The sequence below is a fragment of the Micropterus dolomieu genome, linkage group LG03 (assembly GCF_021292245.1).
Source record: "Micropterus dolomieu isolate WLL.071019.BEF.003 ecotype Adirondacks linkage group LG03, ASM2129224v1, whole genome shotgun sequence".
Lineage (NCBI taxonomy): Eukaryota > Metazoa > Chordata > Actinopteri > Centrarchiformes > Centrarchidae > Micropterus > Micropterus dolomieu.
The window spans coordinates 25,419,501-25,429,647 of record NC_060152.1 but is presented as its reverse complement, the minus strand read 5'-3'; the positions used below and the strand labels follow the sequence as shown (position 1 = coordinate 25,429,647).

General features: G+C 40.4%; 1 protein-coding gene across 1 annotated transcript in view; it reads right to left on the bottom strand.

Moving 5' to 3' along the window:
- Positions 1-2,080: 2,080 nt before the first annotated feature.
- Positions 2,081-10,147, bottom strand: part of LOC123967774 (zinc fingers and homeoboxes protein 1-like) — a 14,912-nt gene continuing 6,845 nt past the window's right edge. The window contains exons 7-8 of the mRNA XM_046044017.1: positions 8,800-9,993; positions 2,081-7,653 (exon numbers count right to left, since the gene is read on the bottom strand). Of these exons, the coding sequence (XP_045899973.1) occupies positions 7,381-7,653; positions 8,800-9,993 (1,467 nt within the window). The 3' untranslated portion in view covers positions 2,081-7,380. The remainder of the gene's footprint in view (positions 7,654-8,799; positions 9,994-10,147) is intronic.

The following is a 10,147-nucleotide window of genomic DNA, read 5'->3' as shown; positions in this document are numbered from 1 at the left end:
TGACCCAGAACCAGAACTCCATGGTGCAGGTGTAGTGTAGGCCCAGCCACACAAAGGGAGCGTCAGCCTTCTCTGTCACCAGCTCAGCCCAGGCCTGGCTCTTTTTGTCAAGGATGGAAGCCAGGTCCATGTTCCTGCCACTGCAGTTGTACAGGGCATCTTCCCTGTCTCGTTCTCTCTGATCAGCACAAACGGTGATTTTAGTAAGAAAAAAATCAACAAACCATCAGCATAACATTGACATAATAGAAACTAAATAAGTGAATATGTGCAAGCAATGTTAAGCTGGGTCGATCCATCACAATTCAGCCCTCGACAAAGTTGCTCAAATCCTCACACTTGCCCATTTTTCCTGCTTCTAACACATAAACTTTGAGGACAAAATATTCACTAGCTGCCTGATATAGTCCCACCCACTGACAGGAGCCATGATAACGAAATAATCAGTGTTATTCACTTCATCTGTCAGTGGTCATAATGTTATGGCTGACCGCTGAACATCAGAAAACAATTCATCATTCATCAAACAAGAGGCATTTCAGTAAAGTATTTACTCTTCTCTGGCTATCCATCAGTCACTGTCTGTGTGCACTGCAACGACTAAACAACTCATTGCGGATGAGAACATCTATTGTACCTTCTCGGTTTCGGGAAGGACACAGTAATGTAGCGCCCCGACATGATGGTTTCAAATTTAATGTCATTCCATTGATTTTTAAAGCTTTTGATTGTTGTACACCTGGAAGAGAGAAAAGTTTGAACATACAGTAAGAGGGAGAAACTGAAGAGAGAGTAACTTAATAATTCTGCCAGTGTCTGTGGGGGCTATGAAGAAAACTATGTTATTCTTTTATGCTGATATTATGCTGTTGACTGAGGCATCAACAACTTAGGCTGTTCAAAAAGATATTTTTTACTTAATGAAATCAAGCCGCAGTGGTGAATCTATTGTCACTGGAGCTGAGATAAATGTCACTGGAAGCGTGAATGTTGGACATGCCGGAGCCTGAAAATGTGAAATAAAGCAATTCAGAGTAACATGAAGGTATTACATGCTGGTGGTGCTGATGTTCTCAGGAGAGTTCCCAATGTGGATCTGAGCACCATTTATATTACTATATTGATGCTCTTTGTTGAAGATAATGACCACAGGAAAACACCACAGGATTATATAAGGATATATGAAAATACCCTGTCATCATTATCTCCTCACCCCCCAGTCATGTCAACATTACAGGCAGCAATTTTATTGCTTGGTAATTACAGCAGTAAGCACAGAATACTCATCCTTCAATATCCCATCCTTCTTAGAGAAGAGCAGTTTAGTCAAACACAATAATAAACACGATTATTATTTTCCATGACTCACATTTTTGTGGCTCTGCCCCACATCTCATTCTGTGTCATTTAAGAGATTCCTGACATGCACGTGCATAAAATGAGCTACTTACCAATCAGAGAGACGAACAACAGACTCCACAGCATCTTTACTGTGTAGGAGAAAATGTGGCAACACCAGTTGACTACGGGACACGAATACATTCAAATCAGAAAAACTGTTTCTTTTAAATTGTACACATGTATCCACCTTCATCTAAAAAACAACTTCACTCACCTTGTTGGCTTTTTTCTCTCAACACAGTGATTTTCATATGATGCCCTCTCCTAGATACAACTGTATTTGTACTTCCCTGTCTACTGCCTATATGAAAAAACATGAAACAAAAGTAACATCATCTCTCCTGGTCACAGTCCACCCCTTGTTTCAGTGGTCAAAGCGCCCTTAGACTAATTTACAGACATACAAATATCTTTGCAGTCCCTTTCAACAGAATCTATTTCCCATGCTTCTGGGTAAATATTTGGAAAAGGTTTATAACTGAATAATTTTTCTTATCAGGTCCATGTTACATTTCAACAATTGAACTTTTGATGGATTTTAAGAAAAGTAGTGGCTGACTAGAGTCTAGATTTGAGAGACTATGCAGTACTTCCCGCTCTGCATCTGCATTTAGTCCACACTGCTTCATATCAAATTTATTCAAAGCACGACATGCAAAATGTTGCCCACAAGTGCACATGTTTTGATCAAAATTTATTGGGTTTTGTCCTCAAACAAGTATAAAATATAAATCTTTTCTAAATCAAGCCAGAGCCTCAATAACAGCTGGGTTTTTAAATTAACATTGCACAACTGGTCTGCGTCACAACTGGTAGCTACAAGCTGATGATTGCAGGGGCTGCAGAAGGAATTCTTAGCTCTCTAAAGCAAGCCTGCAGAGGCGATCACACATTCACATACCATTTAATCAAAGTTTATGACAGATTCTCTCAGTTTTTAACACATTTCTGATGCACAGGCAGAGTATAGAAATAACTTAGATGTAGATAGATAGTAAAAAGGTAACATTAACTCTGCCACATCTTTTGCAAAACATCCAACCTTGAGTAAGGCAGTTTCATTCCCAGAATCCCCTCTAGTCGGCAATCAGGTTCACTGGGTAGGGCGTACCAGTTCACGGTAGATTTTTCCAAATGTCAGTTAATGTCAGGGGTCACATTTTAAAATGGCACAGTAAATATTTCTGTTTAAATTAACACTCACCCATTTATTAAGGTAGAGTATACAGATCATTGTACTCTCCCCAAAGTCTCTGTGTCTGCAGAGAACTGTAACTTAATACAAGAGCTGAGATATCACTGTCATTCAGTAAAACAGGTCTGGAAATATGAGTTGTACTGAAGCAGGAAGAAAGAGAAAAGTGTTTAAAAGCAAAGCACGCTCTTTAAAAGCAGTTACTTGGGGTAAAAACTGTCAACAGCTAAAAATTAGATCAGAAAAAATTAGTTAAAAAAACATTTCTATTTTTTCATACATTATATTACAATTCTGACAAGGTGTTTTATTTTGCTCCCCCAAAAAAGCTGGCTGCTGTTTAGTGAAAACATTTGAATCTCTGATTGCTTTAAGAAACATTCAATCAACTATGTCTAAATACAGAAAAACGAGTGAGGACTATAGCTGAAGTATAGTGAAGAATACAAATATGACACACTGTATGTGCATAATAGGACAGCAGGTAGACTACTCAGATCACAAAGTTAGCATTTAGCTCTACTGCACAAGGTTAACTGGGATACACAATGACTGTTGGATATAAAATCACAACTCAGGGAACAGACGCGGCACCTCAGCAACCTGGGGAAACTATTTAAATATATGATTAATATTCAAAAGAGAGTGACTTTATTATACTTTTATTTTTATTAGACAGTTATATGGTAGCAGAGCCAGGCTGGTTCTGCTTCTACTATTATGATTCACCTAACATGCTCCTAATATTAACGGTTAACATGGGTGAATTCGCTTACTGTAGCAGCTTCAGAAAATAATTAAAGGGCTACTCCAGCAATTTAGTATTGCCGTTCCATGAAGTTTGTGGACTCGTATGAGGATTTTTTTTAAAAAGGTCAAACTCCAATAACACTGGATTGTACATATTTTATAATGCAACAGATGTGTCTTTCATTAGATTTTCCATAAATGTCCACTTATTATTATTTATTACAATTATTTAATTGTAAATACATTTTCTGTTGAATTTGATGTAACTTTAGAAACTGCTTAGTAGTCGTGCCTCTAATTTTGATTATTATAAGCAAGCAAAATATATCCCCAGTGCTAACAGCGTCTTTTCTGTTGAGTTCTGATTCTATGTTTTGCAACCAAAGTACCAAAAAAGCAACACTAGCTGAACTCTAAAACTGATTCTACTTCAACAGCACTACTCTATTGTACATACTGTACAAGTCTGTCTTGTTAACAATGCACTGATGTCTGGAAAGAGTTGTAATGACACAGTTTTCATAGATAGAAACATACAAAACCATTCAAAACAGACTGACTATAGTAAAGAAAGAGCACACCGCAGACTGTGGGCTGGATACCTGGGGGCAGGAATAAGCCTAACCTGTGGACTAAAACAAGCAAATTGCTGACGTGAAGTAGTAAGATTCAAATGGTTAAAAAAAGGGCCAAAATGGCTAACACATAATGACCGCAATTTTGGTGATACCATAATTCTGAGCAAAGCTAACTAATTAAAGTAAGCCTGTCCAAGCTAACAGTGACAAGACTTAAATAAATGTCCCTAGAGTCCATGAATTGTAAAACTATTTTGAAAAGAAAACAGGTCCATGGTAGCAGTCAACTTGGTAAAAATTGGTATTAAAAAATCTTCGATTAGGCTTTTACTTTGCCAAGTATACCAACCCAAAATATTGTATGTACAAAATGAACAATTGTCTGTCTTGGTTATTGCATGCAGTATTAGACAAAAGGTAAACCTTAACTTGATCTTGTAATTTTTCATAGCCAGGCACTTGTCACATCGCGGCAAAAAGTGTCAAGGTCTCAGCTCTTCTTCAGTTGCTACAAACTAGCTAGCTTACGGCTAGCAGACAACATAGCTTTCAAAGATACTCATTAAAACTTTTTGGACAGCTAAATGTGCTGACACATAGTGTGACAAGTGCCTGGTGAAAAACTACAATAAGATTCGGAATCAAGGTGTCAAGGAGTTACAACCGAAGTTTCTAAAGTTAACTTCAGAGCATCATGGCATCTTTTAGCGTTAACAGAAAGCAGAGCTCGGTCATGCATCACAACTTCGTTTGAACAAGCCTCAACCACACAGTACCAACAGGGTGCGATTTCCAAAGTACTGACACATTCTCTCTACTCGTCTTCTGTCGAGAGTTGCTGAAATTGTGTTCAAACAAGCATACGAGCCGTGTAGGCACATAGGTTTATCTGCAAAGCTTCGTCAGAGTCTCTCCCCTATTTGTGAAGAACTGTAGGCGAGACAATTTTCTGTCTACTGTCCTGTCAATTTAATGCGGTAAAGCGTAAGGAAAACAGTCAGAAAGAGGAGCATTATTTGGTAGACTTCCCACCACAGAGGGAATGATGTGCTGTTTCTTCAGGCATCACAACAATTCCTTCCAGGAGAGAGAGAGTGAATTTTCCAACAACGTCTTTTTTTATTTTCTGGACAGTTTCAGTCTTTTGAAGATGTCCCCAAAGACCTGTCTGTCTGCGTTGGAGACAATTTAATAAGACAGGGAACAAACAGGACACTGCTGAAATTTACAGAAACATGTCTTGGGAAGTGCACATCATAGGCATTCATTTTACAAAAATGGACTTGAAGAGACGGGTAAAGAGTCAGACAGGGGTATGTGGGAGCAGAGACGGAGAGATGGGAGACAATTCCCACAATTTAAAGCAACAATACAAAACATATACAAGACAAATATAACGTGCGCATTTTTCTAAAGGAGAAAAGACAAAAAATGGGGCTCAAGTTGTGCAATTTAGTGAAAGAAAGCGGCAGGTGATTGTTGTAAAGTTTTTTGAGCCTTACAGACATCTATGAAAACAACACATATTATTAGAAAAGTGGATAAACCTCCTCCTGAAAACAGACTGAGGATAAAAAAGGCAAAATACTGGTTCAGTTTGTAGTCATAAAAAACAGATTTGGTCTCTCAGAGCAATTTCATGGTATAATAAGAGATTAAGGTGCCTAATCAGGATTTAGTCCACTATGTTCACCAGTGGACAAAGTGCATTTTTCTTAAAAAAGGTTTAGTTTAGGTGCTTCGTGTTTTTCTCTTCAGTGCAGACTGGAGTCAAATTATTATTTTAAATACGGTTAAACAGTCTTTCTTAAAGTACGGGTCAAGACCTCAAATGATTCACAGGCCTTGTTTTTGACATGAGCAGATGAGCCCAAACTTAAAGGCAAAGGTGTCGGTGATTTGGTGGTGATTGCAGTCTTGTCAAGGTGACAACTTGTGGATTGGCTCACTCTAAATTTACACTGGATCTGCAGCTGGTGATTACGTTTATATGGTTTGGGGAAAACTCCCCGTCTTAAAATTCAGACCATCCATTCAACCCATCAGAAACCCGCCAGTAAAAGTGAAACACGGCAGCGAAATCTATTATTACTATTAGTGGAGCCAGATGTTTGCATCACAGTGGCCATTATTTAGTTCACAAATGGTGCCTCTGCCTGTAGCTCACTGCTCAGGAGACAACACTGACTTTGGGACAACAGCCTCACGCTGTCTGAATCTACAGGACGTCCTTTAAAAAGGTCGTAATAGTACGAGATGTGTTCTATCAAAAAGGTGAAAAATTTGCTTAAAAACATCAATAGCAATGCATATTAAACACATACTGTGGCATTTTTCCATCAGATCTGCAGGTGTTCAGTTTAAAAAATACTAATACTCATGAAACATCAAGCCACTAAAAAGGGAAGACTTGAGTAGACATCCTATGTTATTTAACAGCATCATGGCATTCATTTGTCTCATCTTGTTTTAGGCGTTTATCTTTGAGAGATTAAATGCCTGACTTTCAGTGTCATTATCAATCTGTGTCAGCTCAAAGAACCTGCTGATTCATATCTGATCCTTGCGATGATCTTCACAGGTGCAAGAAAACAAAAGATAATGTAAGAAGCAAAATCATCCAGTTCCACAAACAGATGTAGGCTAGTTTCATTGGGGACGTTGCTCAGGAGTGACATCTAGCTGTGACACGTTTTTAAGCACCTCAGTAAACACACCAGATAAGTCTTTTTCTTCTTCTTTTCTTCTGTGTGTGCTGTTAGTTTGGGACCAGGGGTGAAACATTCATAACATTGGAGATAGAAGTTTGAAATCAGGCCTGTGTGCTCATAACAGCATAACAAACACTCCTTGTCAAGGAAATGCAGCATAAATGTGCAAATAAATCTTCCTTTACTGGCTTCATTCAAGCAAGCAACGAGTGCAAATTTAACACAGGGCATGGTGGACATTAAAACTGTCAATTCCTCCTAAAATCTCTCATTTTCCATCAGTCTGTATTCATCAATTGCTTCTAAAAAAAAAAAAAAAAGGCTCTAAGGATGTGTCTGAACACACCATCTCAACAGTTTTCATCTACAGCTTGTAGATTGACCTTTATGCTATTCCTTTTGATGAAATTGGGTAACTGCTGTTTTTTTTAAGCTTGATCAAAGTTTGCTGTGCCACTTAAGATTTGTAGAGTTTGCTAAAATCTCCTTCTTTACCGTGATTTTTGTCTAAGCTTTTACACATTACTTACAGTAAATAAGAAAAGTACTGAGAGAGTGAGCTAAAGCTAATAGTCCTTCTCCTTTTAGTCTCATGTAGTCGTGATTCTGAATCAGTTTGAAAATAATTAGTGAATTCATTTTGCAAATGATGTACACACGCAAATCGAGACTTGGTTCAGCTGACTGTCTTCCAGCACTGAGCGCACCGCGTTCTGTTAGCGTTTCACTGTGCTTCCCACAATCACTAGTCTTCAGAAACGGACAAGGATTTCCTGACGCTACGTGACGGCTCCCAAACCTCGCTGTCGTCCGTGTCATCACCGTCATCCTCCTCATCTCCTTCATCGTCATCCTCGTCTCCCATCCCCGTTCTGGTCTCCTCCTCGGTGGCCGCCGACACTTCTCGCTGCGTCTCCTCTCCCTCTTCCCCTCCATCTGTCCTTCCTACAGCCGGCTCCAGGAAGGGATCTGCCCCCGCGTCCAGGCGTCGCTGGACCTCAGCGAACCACTCCCTCACCTTTTGACGGAGAGAGAGAAACACCTGAACTGTCGGTCATGTCCTCTGTGATATTTCAGGGAATGTGGGGGGAATTCATTCATATTTAGCCTGATGATGGACTGAAACGATATTAAAAAAAGTGAGCGCATGTGATTGAGGGGGATTTTTTTTGTTCTTTCACAGTCACATCCAAATAGCCTGTTCATGAGGTGGTATTGTGACTGTTAACTGCTGGGTTTAATCACATGAAGACAAGTTCCCATTCTACAATAAGACAAATATTTCACTGATAATTTTCGGGACCAACCATCTTAAAACGTGGCTGTGTTAGATTACACAACTGACCCTTTAGAGAAGACATTACCTTTATATGTAGGGAGATCAAATTTACAGAAAATATAACTGAATGGTTAAATAAATCAATATAAAAGTCCTTTTAAATACTTTCATGGTGGGTGGAATTCTGCTGGGGGAATTTGAAATCTTGACCTCAGAATTAATTATTATAATCCTGACTATGGGTCATGTTTCATGTTAAGTTGAAAGCATTAAGTGTGACTCCATGCACATGCCGCTAAGAGCTTCTTCATGTTGACTTTCCTTGGTGCTGGAGATAATGATTAATGCACTTCAAATTAACATGGCATGTACATTAACAATAATAAGTAAATCCCAGTTAAAAAGTCTTTAGCTTGCTGCCATTTATAATGAATGTTACTGCGTATGTAGTCTATGTATGTCATGTATAGAAATGTAAAAAGCCCTTTGAGGCCAATTTGTGATTTTAAATTGATTTGATTGTACAGTGTAAGCAACTTAAAAACAACAAGCACCACAAAGAAGAAGACTGAAAACAAAACATTGGAAAAGTGGCATATCAGCTACAAGAGATGAATATTTTAGGTGAAAAGAGGGAGACCATGGTAACAGAAAAGTGTGTGTGTGACTGGTTTTATTTTCTTGAGTTGCAGCAGCGGTCATGATAAAAGTCTAGACTTAAAAATGAACAAAAACAATAAAAACATGAAATATATAGTTTGAGGCTAATCAATCATCATCTCAGCCTGTAGAAGCAGTTTGAGAGGTCAGAAACTGATTATAACTGGTTACAATGACACATACCTAAGTTTTCTCACGTCCCATTAAAAGAAAATCATTTCATACCTGTTCATAGCTCATGTTGGTCTTGGTGACAAGCTCATCCAGGTCCTGCTCATTGAGAAAACGGTGCTTCAGGTAGTACTCCTTCAGAATCTCCCTCCCGCTCTTGAATTTCTTTGTCGGAGGGGATCTATCGACATCTGCGCTGAAGGAGGCAGACCTTCGCGGCTGCTTTCTGGTGCGGGACCGCCCCCAACCACGATTTCGCACACGTCTTTTCCGACCGGTGCTGCTTCCTATTTTATTGCCTCCTCCGCCGTTCGGCCCTTCGACGTTGCCGCTTTGGTACTGGAAGAACCATTTCAGGTTACTGTTCTTCCACGAGTACCGAGAGTCCCCGAACCAGCTGACAATGTAGGACCGAGGGAGGCCACTCTCTTCTGCCAGCTGGTCGTACTCCTCTGGTGTCGGCCACTGGGTCCGCACAAAGGCACATTTCAGGATATGGAGCTGCTCTGGAGTCTTTTTACTCTTATCTTTCATGTCTTTGTTGCTGCTGCTGGGCAGCTGCTTACTGCGACTGCCGGGAGGAGTTTGACTTCCTTTACGGGACGAGGAGGCAGGAGGAGAAGAAGAGCTGGCTCCCGTTCCTCCATCTCTTGCTCCGTCTGAAGAATCCAGGGAGGACGTGCTGACAGATGGCACTTTTCGTCTCTCTGTGAACCAGGCATCAATCTCCCTCCGCGTCAGTTTAGTTTCTGTCCTCAGGCGGCTCAGTTCCTCATCCGATGGGGTGATGCTTTTCTCAAAACTTTCCTCCAGCACCACCAGCTGCTCCGGAGTCTTCTCCTTAAACTTCTGCAGGGTGAAATCTGGGAATGGATTCCACGTCTTGGGCCGAGACTCCTTCTCCTTCACAGGAGGTGTGCGTGGAGGATTGGGGGATGTGGGGGTCTCGTCGCTTGAGTCAATGACAATGGTGGTGCTGGCACTGCTACCACAGCTGCCACTCCCTCTGCCCCCTCCGTCGTGGAAAACAATGACGTGGCTGTTCTTGGAGTTACGCTGGTTGTACCTGGTGTCACTGAACCATTTCTTGATCTCTCCCTTTGTCAGGTTGGTGAGCTTCATCAGCCGGGCGATTTCGGCATCAGTGACAAAGTGGTTTTTCAGGTAGCTGGCTTTCAGCTCTGCCAGCTGCTCTTTGGACTTCTTAGGCCGCAAACTGAACGTGTCAGCGCTGAGGGCCGAGTTCTCCTTTGAAAGGGAAGAGTTATATATTAAACAAGGGTTTCGACATGGCCATTTTGGACACAGAGGTACCAAATACCTACTAGGAGAAAGACAAACTGACTACGACTTTTTAGAGTTCACACCTACATTACATACAACTGATAGAGACACTGTGTGG